The 18,471-nt window shown below is 41.2% G+C and overlaps 1 protein-coding gene across 1 annotated transcript in view; it reads right to left on the reverse strand.

The window, feature by feature from the left end:
- Window positions 1-16,810, reverse strand: part of LOC145397129 (ionotropic receptor 21a-like) — a 75,311-nt gene extending 58,501 nt beyond the window's left edge. Inside the window, exons 1-7 of the mRNA XM_080270328.1 lie at window positions 16,602-16,810; window positions 15,837-15,986; window positions 14,182-14,384; window positions 11,525-11,654; window positions 10,932-11,054; window positions 8,514-8,632; window positions 3,982-4,144 (exon numbers count right to left, since the gene is read on the reverse strand). Coding sequence (XP_080126454.1) covers window positions 3,982-4,144; window positions 8,514-8,632; window positions 10,932-11,054; window positions 11,525-11,654; window positions 14,182-14,384; window positions 15,837-15,986; window positions 16,602-16,810 — 1,097 coding nt within the window. The remainder of the gene's footprint in view (window positions 1-3,981; window positions 4,145-8,513; window positions 8,633-10,931; window positions 11,055-11,524; window positions 11,655-14,181; window positions 14,385-15,836; window positions 15,987-16,601) is intronic.
- Between the last annotated feature and the right edge of the window lie 1,661 nt (window positions 16,811-18,471).

Raw genomic sequence — 18,471 nt, forward strand, 5'->3', positions numbered from 1 at the left:
TCCTGTGCCAGGTTCAGGATTTTCTCATCTTTGGGGTCCATGTGTCGGTTATGGTATCTGCTGTAAATCAACGGGCAGATACCATTTCCCTCACCCTTCGATCAAGAGGGATGAATGTTCTTGAGTTTTGCAGCCTTCAGTGTGGATGCCATTCTTCATATAGACATGCAACCTGCACAGCATTTCCACCTTCTGACTCTAATACAAGGTGTACATCAGCATATGCAGCATCTGTGTACTGCTCCATGGTGAGGTGCACTCCAATACAGCGCCCAACCATGATCTACAGGCGTAAGATAACAGGTAGTGGTAGATACAATTAAGACGTTCCGATGTTAACCAATACCATATTATGTTATAGTATCAGTACAGACTAACGAACATGTATGCAACATCTGTCATTGAAATTAGTAAATACCTGTAGTGCGATGAACCATCCTACACAGTAGACAGAGATATGGGTCTGGCCTGGGATATGGTGTTATGCGGTGCACACCAGCCAGCCCACATTACCTCCCCTTCCCCACCCCATCGCCACACCTCCCCTCTCCCACCCTATCCCCATCATACCTGCCTTTACCTCATTCAGTCGTACAAGGTCCGTGTCACATTGCAGCTGTGTAGTTCGTCTGTACCAAGCAGTACTGCAGTACATAAGACAAGTGTGATAAATAATCACAAAAACCTACATGGGTTTCACTTCTGTTTTCACCCTCATTGCTGCAACATCTTAAATGTATTGTAACATGTAAACTATGAAGAACTGGACATTTTACCATAGAGACATTGTTGTTTATAATGACCCAAGGAGGTCTTCCTCTAAATTCATGTAAACTTTGCTGAATCTATCTATCTATCTATCTATAGCCCGACACCCTAATCCCGCAAAGGGTGGCCGCAGACAAAACGCCTCCAAGTCGCTCGGTCACCCACCATTTGACTACCCTCCCCCCAACTCACCCCCCCTCCCTCATATACCTCTCAACTCCATCCCTCCACCTCATCCTCGGTCTACCTCTCCCTCTCTCTCCCTCCACCTCACCTACATACACCCTCTTAGTCAGTCTTTCATTCTCCATTCTCTTCACATGTCCAAACCACCTCAGTGTATTTCTCCTAATCTTCTCAACCACATCCACATCCACCCCACAGCGTTCCTTCACTTCTTCATTCGTTAACCTGTCCCTCCATGTCACTCCACATGCTCCTCTCAAGTAACTCATTTCCACTGCTCTCACTCTTGACTTGTTCCCCTCTTGCAAGGTCCATGCCTCGCTTTCATACGTCAGGGTAGGGATCACAATACTATCATGCAGTGACTTCTTAACCCTGTATAAATGAGCCGTATTGTATGTTTTTTTGTTTGCCCTCCAGTCACGCCGAACCAAGGGTCAAAGACCCATAAATAATATATTTTGAATCAGGCTGACCCAAGGATGGTTTTACAAGGGGTCATAATTCAGATATGGGTCATTTGAGATCACCGGTAGAGTGATCGCCTTTTTTTGGCCTTGGCAACGCCGGGTACCGCTGCAGTTCGATTTTTGGCATGGAGACTCACATGACCTCCAGTTTGGACATAGGCAGTGTGAGATTGACCTCCGAGGTCGTTTGAGGTCACTGGTCGGAGATCTATTTGAGGTCACCAGTAATAAAAAAGTGCACATAAATACTGTGCGTTATTCTGCGAAAACCGAAATAGAAAGTTCCTGGACCTCTTATAATCCCTCTTCAAAAGCATAAGAGGTACCATGGTCTTTCTGGAGTAGAAAGAAAGACTGAACTAGAACAAATAGGATTACAGTGTTCGCCTTTGTGGCCCGGGCAACGTCGGGTACCCCTGCTAGTGGATTACTAAAGTAGTCAATAATACCTTGTCACAGAAATAAACAGGTACGGAACATGTGCTAAGCATCCTCCAAAACTGACAAGAATAATGTTGATTGTTTTCCATCGGCTCATGTCGTTAGTTTACTATTCACTACATTTTTTTTTTTCTTTTTGGTTCTGTATCTTTTTCATTACCTACCGTACTCTTTTTTACTTTAGTATATCGTCTGCCTCTTGGCAGAAAATCTTGCCACTGGATATAATGAGTACTGTGCATGAAGTTGTTTCGAAATTCACTGTGGGTTTAGTTTCATTATGAAAACACTCACCCTGCCGGCGCATCAAGAGGAATGTTACTGTCTAGTTGAAGCTGCATGCCCACATTGATCTTCCGTGCCTTCCACATTTTCATCACTCACTTTCGCATTCAGATCATCCATTACAGTCTCTTTCTCTACAGGTGACCCAATAAATCCGAAGACGTCTTGCCATCTTCGCACTACTTAATATCGTTTATGAGATCTTTTTTTTAAAATAGGATCGATTAGGTAAAATCATATTAAATTCCATGACAATCGGAATCCTCTGTTAAGTTCAGTTATCACTGGAGTTGGGGGGGGGAGCTGAAATATCATCGTAATGAAGAGGTTAAACCAGCCAGACATATGGCTACGTGCGTCCATAACTTCCAGCCTGCACTTATTTTCCTCTTGTGTTGCGAATGGTTAAGTTTGGGAGCCACATTTCTACCGGCTATTCTGTCATTCTTTTATATTCCTAACTAGACACTGTAATTCCGGAAGTGGTGACCACACATGAACTTCCTCCCTGTCTGCCATTAGGTTGTCCTTTCTCTGGCTCACACTCCACTCACACAAACCTCTCCACCGAATTTCATCTCATCCTCGGTCTTCCCCTTCATCTCACCTCTTCCATTTTCTCACATACATTTTCCGGGTCATTCTCTCACTCTCTATTCTTGCCATATCCTGTATTACAACGCCATGAGACACCAGCTACGTTCTATCTTCGTCCAGTGCTTCGAAAACTGTTTTAAGAAATGGAAAAATTACTTCCCTTTTGCCATTCAAACTGTAATTTCTTTAGGCCGAGGATATATTTTAAATTTTATTAATGTTTCATGACGTGTCAGCTGGGGAGGAACTTTTCAAACTGGAGCAATTCGATACAGCCTCCAATAACGCCTTCCCAGTCAAAGAACTCTCTTAATTTGACAAATAGAATGTGGAATACTATTTTTACTTTAACGGTCCAGATTTTCATCCTCTTGCAAGGGAAGGCGGTGGTAGAAGTGATAGAGAGACGGCCTGCAATCCTAATGGACACAAGGTTCAAAACCCGGCTGGGGCATGGAACAGTTTAAGGTTTTGAATTTCATAATAAAAAAAAAAAAAAAAAAAGACTTTTCTGATCAACCAGATGACCCGTCATGTCATAAAAGTACCCCTGCAAATACTAATACACCAGTCCTGTATGAGACAGCCCTAGCGTGTATTCACTATGGATGGTGGGTGTTAGTGGTGAAATGTGTAGATGTTGGAGGACTACTGGGCCCCGTGGAGGAGTACTAGGACTTGGGGATAGGCCCTGAAACCTTTGCCCAGAAGTCGGAAACGTAGAGAAACAAAAATCACACAGATCGGCATAGGAAAAAGCCAGTACTGCAGCTGGACATCCTTTCCATAGTAATTTTTTAGCACCATATTTTATCATTAATCTACTGATACAACTGAGAACTGAAGATGGCGAGATGGCAATTTTAGGCCAGGTTAGAGTAACAGGAGTATGGCAGCAAACATAAGCTACAAAAGATGTCATCATTGTGAAGAAAACCCTTGATTCCGGTTACTTACTTAAATTTTTACTTCTTTGTAAACTGGGATTTTGCAGGTACAAATGTTCAGACCACTGCATGGACCATATTTAGTTGAAAGGCTTACAGTGTTGCCATATCAAAAGCAAGAGGCTGGCAATGGAAATGGCCACAACTTTCATGAGTTTCTGTACGCAGCCTTAACTTTTTCATGGTCGAGCACTTTTTATTTTTTTATTCCAGCTACTGTCAGACGATTCCAATCAGCTGAGAGCGAGTCATAGCAACTTGAATATGAATTTGGTGTCCATTCTTACCTAAAATTCAGCTTCTTGGTGAGAGCGGTGATGATACGGTAGTCTATGGAGTCCATGAGTTTTACGACGTTGTCCTCATCATTGTTCCTTTTATAGTCCACGTAGGGGAAGTATCTTGCTGCTATGTACCTCAGTTCGTGACCCTGGAAGTTGTGCAGTTCGCCTGTGAAAATGAAGGAGGATAAAAATATAGTAAACAAGAATGAGACACAGCAAGTGCCATCTTCATCACCGTCAATATCAATATTTTGTCTCTATTTCGTGCTTAAAACTAGGTTGTAGTAGAATCCAGAAATCGAGAATGTGAGAGAAATATTAACAATATGCCGGCAATGGGTCAAACAATCATTTCGACATTTGCCATGCAACCATGAACACTAATTTTGTATCATATAATCTGGTGCATATGTCAAAGTTTGTGTTCGTATGCATCTGTAGAAATAGTGATCGGAGCTTCGGGGAGTGACGTAACGAGTTTCTGCGTCCCCACTGGTTGATCACACAGTGGGAGGAGCCAAGTAGTATATTGACATGGGTACAGGTGTATCCCATTGGCTGATCAGGATGTGAGTGGAAGTTAGGGAAATGGCGTCAGAGATTTGGGACCTTCTTTTGGCTATGAGCTTAGTGAGTGAGAGATGAGGGAGACAGAAAAGGAGGAGGAATGGGAGTGACTGGGTAAGAGACAGGGACAGATGGATTGAAGGAGAAGGAGAAAGGAATGGGGATGAGAATACGCGAAGTTTCGCATCACTCATAATTCAAATGCAGTGCCAGAGACGGTCTTGTTCGTATGTGTGCGCTCACATACACCTGATAAAGAAATCATTGCACTGACTACCGTATGTGGGAGCTTGAAGATATACAAAAACGGCACATTAAGCAATATTATCCGGTGAATGTACAGTACACACCTTTGTCATGGAGAAGACTTGAGAAATTGGGATGTTCGGTATGGCTGCTGGAGACAACGTTCCACTGTGAAACATACTGAACATCAGCCATACCACCGTTGCAATACATACAACGACGGTAAACAGCCACTTCTTGATTCAAAGCATGATCATCAGCTGAAACGAAGCAATACAGTTGAATTTAAAGATTTCAAACTTTAGTGGTCTCTCCTGAGGTAAATTAAAAGCCTGGATTGGGATACTCAAACATATTTGCGATCAGGTTCCCATTTTGCTTTAAATTCATTTTTGCAAGAACAAATAGGGATATGGGAAGATGTTGTGCTCTTCTATCCATGTCCGTCCTACTAAAGAAAAAAAAATAAAAGGATAGTTTTATGATAAAAATTTCCTGCAACTATTATTTTTAAAGAAAGTGAGAAACATGACAAGAGAGAAATGTTGACAAGATTCTAACCCTTGTCTTTCCTGCAAAAACAAACCAAAGTTAGAACAAAGTATCGATCGTAAATACTTTTGAGAATCCCACTACTGGTATTATCCAGAATAAAAAAAATTACGTTTTCAACCTGAAGTTTTAAATGGCGACATTCGATGACTGCCTTTAAGCAGAATATAATAGTGTAGATTCTGGGTTTGAAGGACTGACTGATATTATGTGTAAGGCACTTAATCCTTAGCAACTATAAAACTCTATCATCCCTTGTTAACCCTTAAAGCTCGAGGATTTTGTGAACGGTACCCGCCCTCTCTGCTTTTTTTTTTTTTTTTTTCGAAGTTGTCTGTTTTCAACCAGTCATAGTTCTGTAAATACAGGACTTGGATCTTTCAGTTAGAGATTAAAATACTCATTGCAAGTGACCTCAGGACCGTAGATGTAGACATTGAAAAGGTAGGAGGTGATGAATGGAGGCAGTCTGGGGCGTTCAGGAAGGTCATATTCAGAGGAGTGGGGAAGTTAGTGGCTACAGCACACAACCCTTACGCCTACCTGGGCCAGATGGAGATTGCCCGCTCGCACTCGCTAACGTCCACCTATGTCCCACTTGCCCTTGCCACTCCTCTCCATTGTCCCTGCCACTGCCGCATGGATGACTCAACATCCCCTGTATGTGTGGCTAGCTCAGTTTATTCACCTTTTTTTTGCAGGGGGGAGGAGGGGGGGACTTTCTAGAGTGCCTGGAATCCAGTGTATGGGATGCGAGAGAAAGAAAAGAAATTCCAGGGTTTATTACACAAAACTTGCCATAAAAGATTACTTTCACTTTCTCTGCAACTACATTTTCTGTGCCATGTAAAAGCACTTACGTTATCCCTTCGGTAATTTTCATTCTTTACACCCACAATTTTGTTTTCTAAAGCACTTACTTGGCTAAATTCTCACTGCACCAGAGGAATTGCTCGAAATAAATATGAGTTTACTGTCACAATGAAACCAATTTCCACCTGTTTTGCACTATATTACCACAACACTTATTAGTACTTGTACTTAGGGTTCTTTTTCACTGTCCTGAGATTGTTTCCTTATACTTGTATTTTTCCTTATATTCTGAATTCTTAACCCCTTAACTGTGGGGCGTCACTTTTGTGACGCTTGGGAGCAAGGGATCATACCGCGGGGCATCGCTTTTGTGATTCTGTGTTATTTTGAATTCACCCGGGCTTCCAAGTGGGGGCTTGTATCATCTATCAGTACTGCCAATGTCCAACACTAGTCAGCACTCCTAATCTCATCTGTACTCCCATCCATTGTTGACAATTTAGCCATTTCTCCCCGTTCTTGACTCCCCTCCCTATCCCCCCTCCATTACCCTATCGTCTCGCCTGCCCGGCCGTGCTACACTAAGTAAATCTTCCCTGGAATTGTTCACTGATTTCATCCATTGAAATAAGCCCTATGCCCTATTCTTATACCAAATAATATATACAAGAAAGAAATAAGGTAAGTGAGAGTGCCATACACCTGGAATTGGCTAATTATCACCTGACAACACCTCACGTGCACTCGTTCGCTAATTTTTGCTGTTTTTTTCCCCTTGAAATATGCCATATAATCTATTTTCGTAATAAATATACATATAAGGAGGGAAGGGAGAAGCCTAAGTGATATTTACATTCACCTGGAACTACCTAATTTATAATGTATAGTCTAGATTTCCTGCCAATCATTTCAGTGAAATACATAGCTGTTTCAAGAGCTACGTTGGTAGTACTGAATATCCCCTAAGTAGGCCTCTACCCGGGCCGGCCCTCCCTTATCAGTTCTCTCTCATCTTCCGAAGAGGAGGTACGCGTCTGTTCCTCTTGCTGACTTCAGGGCCTTTTTCACCCCCATGCAAAGGGCCCTGTGACCTTTACCCCCTACTAAACCTCGTGTGGAAAGAGGTAAAGGGCTGACAATTGATAAAAGAGTGACTATGATCTTTCTATTGAGTAAAACAGTGCAAGTGGAATTGTAAATAATGTGTAAATAATGTGTAAACAGCAAGTGAAAGTAATGAATGTAAATATACGTGAACAATGGAAAATAGTTTTATAAGTTACTTCAAGTGACAGTGCATAACACAGTGTAAATAAAATAGAAATGTAAATAACGTAAATAAAATAGAGAACGTAAATAGAAATGTAAATGAGTAGTATTATAAGAATACGAGTATATACCCTAGGAGTAAAGAAAGTGAAAGTTTCACTCTAGCATGTTTGAATACTATGAGTTATGAGAGTGAAGATGAAAGTGACATTCACTCTCAATGCTAGTATACAGGATGAGAAAGTGAATACTACGTATTTTACTGAAAGAAATTGAATCCCTACAGTGATAATAAACTAATACTACTGAAGGAAACTTATGGATAAAGACTGTAAATATATATAAGTGTTATATAGTAATAGAAATATAAAGTGTGAGGGGTTTTATGAATAATAAATGACAGAGTACCAAGAGCGAACTAGCGCAAGTGCGGCAGTCAGACGCGCTCTTAATTTTCATTGCTTTCACAGTGGTTTTTTTTTTTGGAGTATGGATCCCAAACTACTTGAAATCATAGAGTAGTGTTTATAGTGTTAATATCTGGCTGTGGTAATCATATTACGGGTTGTCGGGAAGTGTAAAGTGGAGACTTCATTACCCAACTTCAGAGGTCTCCACAAGTCCTACGGTAATGACCAAGGCTCAACAAACATTCCAGGAGAAAGCTGAAGGTATGTGCCATAAGCATATATAATTCTAATATTCTAAGACTAATAACTGATTTTTGGCAAATATTTTTTGAGAGTCTGTCAGAGCCCGAATAACCCCGCGGCACACGCAAAACATCGGTAAACATGCCCGCGGTGTAGGGGTTAAGCAGTATATTCTCTGACGTGGCTAAGTTGTTGCTGCACTAAAGGAACTGCACGAAATATTTTCTAGTTTACTGTCATAACCAAAATAATCTGTACTCATATTGCACTAAATTACCATAGCAATTATTTGCATTTGTATTGTGAGTTCACTAACACTGTAACCTGAGAACATTTTCTTAAATCCTTCCTTTACCTTACATTCTAAATTCTCATGAACTAATGTCACAATGTACACCATATAGCTTCTCCACACACCAGTGCCAAAGGCCTTACCTCTGTGGTAACTGCAGAGGCAGTCAGTGAACTGTGTCACCTTGAAGTCGGTGCACTGGTGGTGCATTTCCTTGCTAAGGTGCTGCTGTTGCTGACTGTTCATGTAGACATGGCACCACCTGTACATTTTTTTTTCTGTGCAAGTTTGTAATCCTGGTTCACCATGTGGTGACATGAGAGGTAGTCTCCCTGTGTGACCATGTCAGGCAGTACAGCAGCACTGTGCCCTTTTCAAGCAACTCCCTGAACACGTCTATACTCTGTCACTAGCTTGCGAATGAGTTCTTTCTCTATCTATTTAAATATCACCAGATGCCCTGATCCCGTAAGGAGTGGCCACAAACAAATCACCTGCATGTCGCCCTGTCCCAAGACATTTCACTGCCCTGCTTCCAGCTCACACCCCTCTCCCTCATATACCTCTCCTCTCCATCCCTCCATCTCATCCTTGGCATCCCCCTCCCTCTCCCCCCTTCACTTCACTCACATACACTCCTTTGTCAGTCTCTCACTCTCCATCCTCTCAATATGGCCAAACCACCTCAGTGTGTTTCTCCTAACACTTCCTATCACATCCGCATCCACACCACAACGCTCCTTCACATCTTTGTCAGTCTGTCTCTCCATGTGACTCCACATGTTCCTCTCAAATAACTAATTTCCACTGCTCCCACTCATGACATCTGTCCCTCTAACAGAGTCCAAGTTTCACTTCCATATGTTTAGTTGGTATCACAATACTGTCATGAAGTAACTTTTTCACTTCCATGCTCACTTCCTTGTTTCTTAGCATTGTTTTCAAGGAACCAGAAACCTTTATTCCTTGCTGTACCTTTTCAAGCACTTCGTCCTCCAAACTTCCATCCTTACTCATTGCACTACCCAAGTACTTAAACGTACCCACATTTTACATTTCCTCCTCATCCAACCTCACTGTACGTTTACTGACTTCACCTCTCTCAAAGACTATAACTTTACTCTTCCCTACATTCACCTTTAGATTCCGTTTCTTACACACTCTCCCAAACTCATCCACCAAGCCTTGCAGCTCCCCTTCATCTTCACTTAACAACACAGTATCATCTGCAAACAACAGTGCAGGGAGTTTCCAAACACTGCCCTTTCTCACTAGGTTCACTCCAACATCCACTGCCCTACCTTGTATCTCTTACATAACGCCATCCATATACAGATTGAACAAGAAGTTTTTTCTCAAACTTACATAATGACCTGCGCCAACAACCTGCCTGAACAGTACCTTGTATCTCTTTTATAACCCTATCCATATACAGATTGAACGAGAAGTTCTGTCTCAAACTTACATAAAGACCTGCCTGAACAGTATGAATGCACTCAGCATTAAGATATTGAGATGGCGTAGGGGCACCTTCTTGTACCACCTGCAGCACTTCCTGAGACAGTTGATGGTACCAGTCTGAATGTCCGACTTATCAACAAGCTGCATGTTTATGTTGTAAATAAGGTGACCAGAGTCCCGCTTTTTGGACGTCCGTCCCGCTTTTTTAATTGTGACTAGAATGTCCCGCTTTTTGCCCAAATTATCTTAACTGTCCCGCTTTTAGAAACTTACTATTGCATTAGATATAATATGACTTTGTTTTATGAAATTAGGATGAATTAGAAAAATCATGCATAATCCTATCTATCTATCTCTATCTATCTATCCATCCATCTCTCTATCTATCTATATAGACACATACACACACACACACACACACACACACACACACACACACACACACACACACACACACACACACACACACACACACACGCACACGCGCGTGCCAGTGTGCGCGCATCCCGCTTTTAGTTCCAATAAATATGGTCACCTTAGTTGTAAACATTGACTGCATCAGGCTTGATCAAGGGCTGTTTTGTCCTGTAGTGGATGGCCAATATGCTGTCACATTTCCTTGTGCATAAAGCTCCCATCTTAGTCTTGGCCTAATGGGCCTGACAGTGACGCAGGTTCCTGTCCAAGTTAAAGGAGAAACTTCATCAGTGCTGAGTAGAAGTTATCAGTGGGCATAATGAGGTGAGCTGGGAAGTGCTAGTCCATTAGCAGTTTCACACTGGCACCTGAGAAGTCGTTTGGGTATCCACAGCTGACAATGAGTACAACACAAAGTGCAGCACATGTCCAGTTTTGCAGTCACAAACTACAAAGAATTTGAGACAAAAATTATGACATTTGGATGATATATACTGGGTAAATGTCAGCCATCCTTAGAACAAAACAAGCAACTCGTCCACTACCACACCGCGGGAAAGCCAGAAATAACTGTTGGAAGAACCATTAGCATGGTCAGAATTGGGGAATTTATCCAGAACCTGTTATTGGGTGCAGGTCCCATGTTGGGGGAAAAGTGTAGAAATCATAGTAAAGCAAGGTACCTGTCCCATGCCCTGAACTTCAGAAAGACAAGTGTGGCTATGAGACTGTTGATGATCCAATAGTCCTGTCCTGTATGACATGCTTTTCTATATGTGCCATCAACATGGTTAGAGGTCACCCACCTTTACATGATACCATTATATCATGTCTGATTTGCTATGGGAAGGGAGGCTGAGCCAGTGCAGGGAGATTTTCTGGTGATAGTTATCGTGTGCACCAGGTATTTCAACCGGACAGTGAAAAAGATGCCGTGAAAAAATCCATGATGTGCTAGTTAGTTTTCCCTGCGAAATCTGCTTGAATGCCTGCCTAAGATAAATCAAAGGCAACCTCAACAGGCTCATACCCTTCCCTTTTCCTCCCTCATAAGGTTCCACTGTCCCAACACACGGCCTGTGAAAGCTGGAGCAATGGGCACATGCACCATGTACGCCTCTACCTCTTGACTTGCCAGCACACCCATGTGCAATTGTGCATGGTCTCTTGCAGGGTAGGGAAGGAAAGGATAATAGGATGAATCAGAGGATGCTTCACCCTGCAGCAATACCTGGGGAGTGCTAGGATGCAGTGCTAGCCTCCTGTGGCTGTGTACATGGTCGCCACTGTGGTGGTAAAGGGGCAGATAAAGGGCCGTGCTGTGATGAGATCACTCCTGAAGTCCCAGGCTTGAGTGATGTGGGTGGTGGAGACACGAATCTTCTTCGTTGCCACTGCATAGGTTGCTGTGGGACCAAAATGCGTTGTTTATTCCCTATATGACTTCAGATGCGTGGGAGGCTTGGCAGGGATGGAAGCTGCAGAGGTCAGGGTGGCCACTCTTGGTGGGGAGGGAATTGGAAAATGTAGGTCTGGAACTCATCCTTGTTTGCACTACTGTGGCAAGCAGGATACTGGCCTGGGTGCCTAGACACCTCCTAGATGCCTATGCAATTCACTGGCCATCATAGGAGATGGGTAGAAATTCAAATGCTGGTGGGAAATGCAAAGCGGCTATAGCCATCATTCAGGCTACCCTAACCACCTGTTCTGTGATGGCTGTGGTCATCATCTGAGGTTTAAGGGTTAATGCATAGAATGATGCATGTAACTGACTTTAGCTACCAGGAGATGAAAGCAATCAACTGAGAGAAAAACTTTGCTCTACAAAGGCCGTAGACCCTCAAATGAAGCCTCTCCATATTATTATGAGGATAAAATAAATTGTAATAATCATTTTAATAAATCATAAATGCGGTTGTGTAAGTGGGTATTGTTATGAATAAATATCGATGAGTAGACAGACTAGCATGTGAGTATAGCGGACGGGTGAAGATGCATGAGGGTGTATTTGGGGGGAAGAGAGTGTTCAGTAGCAGGATGCATGTCAAGATCTATCTGAATATGAGAAGTTACATATGAGTGTGTGTTGGTGTGCAGCAGTTAGAGGAAGTTTGTTTATCAGTGGCTTTGCATATAAGAGGATTCATGTTATATTTCTTTTCTTTTATTATACAAGGAAAAAGGAACGGAAGAGCAGAAACCCACAAATTGTTCCCTCCAAAAAAAAAGTTAAAACAAGACAATAGTGAGCCAAGTGCAAGTGTCCTTTCATTTACATATGCCTGGAAACACTGTGTTAAAAAGACTGGAGGTTACAGGCAGTAGGAAATATAGATAGAGGAAGACAGTTCCAGAGTAGCCCTGTTGAATAATGAAGTACTGGAAGTAATGGGTGACTGCTACATTAGAGAGTTGGACGAAAAAAAGGATGAGAGTTTGCTGCTAGATGGGGGTGCTATGTGCATGCCATGGTGGTGGAGGGATGCAAGCAGACAGTTCAGAGCAGTGACCACTGAATTAGCGACAGAAAAGAGATAAAGATGCAGCAGTGCTGTGAAGAGATAGAGATTGAAGGGAGCCAGTAAAAGGAGGAGTTTAATGAGATGAAAAACCTTTGACTCCACCTTGTTGAGAAGAGCTTTATGTAGGAAGCCTTCCCACACATGAGAGTTGTACTCTACAAAGGGGCGAATAAAATGCGTGTATAAAGTCAACAACTGTACAAGGTAAAATAGGCACGGACCTGGCTTAGCTCACCTAATCTCCTGGAAGCAAATTTTACAAGAGAAGTATTTTTGGTGTCAGTGCATTTTGGGAGAGACTGTTTCCATGTAAACAAGCATACAGGAGAATGAGAGTGCTGAATTGCTTGAAATTCTGTGTTTTGGTAGGGTTACAGGGATGGATTGGGATGTGTTGAATATGAGATGGTGTTTGTGACTGTAGAAGTGTGTGTGTGTGTGTGTGTGTGTGTGTGTGTGTGTGTGTGTGTGTGTGTGTGTGTGTGTGTGTGTGTGAGAGAGAGAGAGAGAGAGAGAGAGAGAGAGGAAACATCCAGATGGAAGTGGAAACATCGATCATTTGTATGTCAGTGTATGCATCTCCTTGCAGGGTATTTGTCTTTCAAATGATGATTGTTCCAGTTTTTTACTTTATATCTTTCGTATTTCCAAAGCTAATTCTCTTGTTTTTCTAAAGGCATTGAATTTATCTTCGCAAAGCAATCTAGAGCACATTTCTTCTCATTATCTTTTTGCCTACATAGATCCCGATGTTCTTGTATATTCTCTTCATTTATTTGGTAACCTTTTTTCTAGAGTTTGTTGCAACCTTTCTTACTAGAGCAGAAATCTTAAAAGACATCAGTCCAATTTAACACATACTCGTATATTACAAATTCCAGTCTGTGATTTCTGCCTTTCCATGTGTGCCTTTAAATTACTTTCCCTTTAAGTTCTTCTTATAGCTGCTCTAGTGACTGCCCAGTGTTCTCCTACAGCTGTGGTAGATGGAAATCCTCATGGTCCTTTGCTGTCATCAACTCTCATTCCATTATTCAAAAATGTTCTTATGAGTTTTTCATGCAACTCTGTCACTTCAAAACAGATGCCAATGTTTCATCCCTTAACTTCTCAAATTCCTTCTTATTACATCCATCACACCGGTCACTACAGTACTCATGCACTGAGGAAGTGGCCCACGTAACTTCTTTTGTGGCCAACCGGCTATTTTCATTACCTTTAGCTGCTGACATTTATGACTAAATACCAACACCGAATTGCGTAACTTGCATCCAGTTCATACTGTCTTTACTTAAATTCAAATGAAAGAAATATGAATTAATATATAATTTATGCAGCCATTGAACTTATTATTTCTCATTTAGGAAATGCAATTTAAGGGATATGCACAATGATTATGGAGACTCACGTTCTTTGGCAAAATCAGGAACAGTGTGAAGCCTCGGGTTTGATTCTTTTTGGGCTGAGGGTTGAACCGCAAGGTAGAGGACGTGAAGTGTGTTGCGAAGACTGTGGTGAAGCAGGACGGCTTCCAGTACTGCCCTCTCAGTCCCACCCACCACCACCACACGCATCTCACATAACTTCCACAGCCCAGGTCGCTCTAAGAAGCTGAGGAAGGTATGATACCATAGATCTTTTGTAATTTGTCAGTTCAGTATATTGTTTATACCTCCAGGTAATGATATTTAACATAACAAACTTTTCAGATGAGAAGACTATGAAACAGTATAAATAAATTCATTCTCCAATAGAGGCTTCTCCACCCTCCCCTAAAAAAAAAAGTGGTAACAACGAGCATGAAATTTAACTCACATTCTCGGGTTAATACACAAAAGTGATGCGTGAATGTACCGAAATGCGGCGAGCATAATGTTCTTCAGCATAGAAAATAACTTCCCAACACCCTAGTGCAAAACTTTGCCCTCACCATGCAAGAGCTAAACATGTGTCTAGATGCAGTATTTCAGAAGCTTTCACGTGGTGTTGTCGGAATTCCAATACGACCGAGAATTTTCGAGTAAATTGCCGAAAATCGACCCCCCCCCCCCTCCCGCACTGAAAGCCGAGAGAAAGCCGACTTTTAAAAGTGTTGGGCTTGAAATAGATACAGTCCCCTATGACCCTCCAAAGATTGGCTTTTCATGCTAAAACTTAATTTTTCGTAAATATTTTTGTCCAAAATTGCCTAATCGGCATCCCCTCAGACCAACACATAGTGAGTCAAAGTGAGCCATCTCTTACTATTCAGCCTAACACCATTTTGACTCATTCTGCATCATCATGTGTGGAAGTGGTAAATACACCAAACTGCAAGAGTGCATTATTATATTTATCAGTATGTAATATATTGCTGTCAAGGTAAACCATGGTATTACTTATACATCGTGACTACTTCCACGTTATGAGTATTTATTTCATTCATTGGGGGAGGCGGTGGCTGAATTGGTAGAGAGGTGGCCTGCAGTCCTAATGGATCCAGGTTCGAATCCCGGCTGGGGCAAGGATTGGTTTATGGATTTGAATTTCATAAGAGCAGACTTTACTGATGTACCAGAAAACCCGCTGACAAGTCGTAAAAATACCCCTGCTAATACCGTACACCAGTCCTGTATGAGACAGCTAAAGCATTTGTTCAATATGGACGGTGGGTGTTAGCGCCGAAATGGTGACATGTGGAGGTGTAGGAGGACTACTGGACCCCAAGAAAGACTATTGAAGCCTTTGCCCAGAGTTAGAGATGTAAAAAATAAAAAAATCAACCTGGAGTCAAAGGAATACAATAACCTTCAGGAGGAGATAGGATCCATTTCAGTAATCAGTAAAAAGGGATACTCAGTATATATTAACTGCTATAAAACCTCATTTATAAAATTTGTTCATGGAAGAATGAACTGAAAATATTCATTTTTTTTTTCTTTTTGGAACTTTACCAAATTCTTGTAGGTTAAATGAGTTGCCTGTACTAATAAAAACCAAGTGATTCTCCTAACGAATGAAACAGCACAGCTGAGAAAGGTGTTTCGACTATTTGGACCCCGTTTGTATCCGGTACTGCCTTACCTGAGCATTGCGTTGGTGCTGTGGCTGTTGTCGTTGGTGTGTATGATGAGTGCCCGGCAGGTGGACCTGGCGTCCCCCCACAATGCCTTGGGGACGCTCTGCTGCTCCATTGACCCTGCAACCACTACCACCACACCTACCTTTGTTCCTCTGAAAAATATAGTAAAGTTTTGTACAATAAGCTTCTGTACAGTAGTCCCTCAATCATCTGCGGTTAGGATAAGACTCACTGCCTGATTGATATACTTACGTCCCTAGTAGGTACTGAGACCTGTAATTGCATCACTTAAATACATTCTCTAGTACCCTTTCTTTACTAGGTTTTACTGTTGACTGCGTATTACTATTGCCAGTCTCATTTATATAATCTCTGTCGATATAAAACGATAACATAACATACAAGAGCAAAGGTGTAGAGTGAAAAAGCATGAGGAAGCGTTGCTAAAAATATTCAAATGACAAGGAGAACGCATCCCTTAGACTATTAGGAGATTATTAATTATATATATATATATAGATATATATATATATATATATATATATATATATATATATATATATATATATATATATATATATATATATATATATATATATATATATATATATATATATATTAGAGTATATCATAAACGCGAGGGAACATGTAAAAATACAAGTATATTGCATTTAAATCCATAAGTACTACTGGAGCACAAATATTTATGCAGATGGGTATACACTACATTCATAACAAAATTAACTTACCGTTCATGTTAGCCTCACCTGACAATGGCCGATATAAGAGGTGAGTGTGGTGTGGTGGTGAGGAGCACCAGATGACAGCCAGTGAGGTGCTGTTCCACAACCTGACCCAACATCTCGCCCACCTGTTCCATGCCCACCTCATCACTCCAGGTTCTCACCACCACCGAACCCACCACAATCACCACCACAAACAAGCGCCTCCACGTTCCATTGAGACAAGACTCCATAACTGCCTGATAAAAATGGTGACACGACAATTAACAATGAGCACGACGAAATAGCGAGGGACACAAACACAGGATGTCCCAGGACTAGACGTGCTAACTAGCAGATGATTCCGGGCATTCTAATACATCAGTATCCTTTGTGTGTCGGACACGCAAAGGATATGGAATATTTGTTCTGAACAATGGTAATGGAAAGTTTCCAGTGTTTTTGTCTGATTGTAGTTTAGGTTAATCTAACTAAGAATTAAGCAATGAAAAGTATAATCCTTGCAAACACGGATTAAAAATGGAAAATTTATCCCATTATATCCATTTAGATTTAAATAACATTTATTCGATAACTGTTCGAAATGCGAACCATGTTCAGGGCTCACAGTGTCCTCAGAAATCATCTCAACTTTTACCAGTTTACCATATATATATATATATATATATATATATATATATATATATATATATATATATATAGTATCTCGGGAGGAAAGGGCAAATCTTTGGGAAGTGATACATGAAAGAATTATAAGCAAAAATGCTATATCAACATGTGTCTCAATCACATACATTTCCGAATTATAGTTACTTATGACCTTACAGGTGAATTACGAGGGAGACCACTTCCATCCACGAAGTTAGCAGTAACGGTAGCTACGCAACAGATAAGATTCAAATTTACTGTGTGAAAATAAATTTTTTCTTTGAGTTTCTATCTATCTATCTATTCATTGCCAGAAGCCATAATCCCATAAGGAGTGGTCATTTGACATTATTTGTTTTACGGGGAGGGACACTAACCCTCCACCAACCCACTTGTTGACACGTAGGGAGCAAGTATGGTTTGGTTATATCATCAGCTATAATATACTGAAGTTTTGCACTTTCCTCCAGAGACTCTCTCTGTCTCCATATATATTGTTAAGAAACTAGATTTGGTAGTTAGGTACCGGTAGTATTGTAGCTTCATGACGGTTTTCGATGTTTACGGTAGGTGGTACGAGTCAGAGTTGCCAGTTTGTCTGTTGTTTGTGAGCGTAGTTATTTGATAAGTTATACATTGAATTTTGTGTTCTTTTTCTTCATAATGTTTATGTGATTGCTTGTTAATTATGGACTTTAAGTCAGTATACTAAATAATTTACAGTGTTATGTAATGTAGGAAAACTCTGGCATGTTCTGATGTCTCCTAGTTGGTAACTGTTGTTGCTAGGGGCTGATACAAGACCAGCATGTTCCAGAATTGTGGAGAAGTCGATGATTCTCGAACAATGCAAGCTTCTATAAGGATGGATAAGAGACTAGAACAAGTTTAGTCGGTTTCAGTTCAGGGTGAATGTAGTGCAGTGCTGTTAGTGAAGTGTTGCTGGCAAGCATTACTCGTAAGTGTAATTACAGTTAGTGGAGATTATTGTCGGTACTTGTGAAACAGTGAAGCGTTGTCAAGCATTGAGTGTAAAAAAAGTGAAGTGCTGTCAAGCATTAAGTATAATAGCAGTTAGTAAAGTTTGTCCTCCAGAGCTTGTGAGAACATTCAAGTGATGGTGGAAATCATTAAGTGTAATTACTTGGAAAATAAAGACAGTGAACTTTAAGAAGTCAGTGTTTATTTTTGCCTCAGCTGATCATGTGTGCTGTACATATTAAGGCTGACCATAGGAAGAACAATT

This window comes from Coenobita brevimanus, chromosome 40 (genome assembly GCF_032717465.1).
Source record: "Coenobita brevimanus isolate Jiangsu-jjx chromosome 40, ASM3271746v2, whole genome shotgun sequence".
NCBI classification, from domain to species: Eukaryota; Metazoa; Arthropoda; class Malacostraca; order Decapoda; family Coenobitidae; genus Coenobita; species Coenobita brevimanus.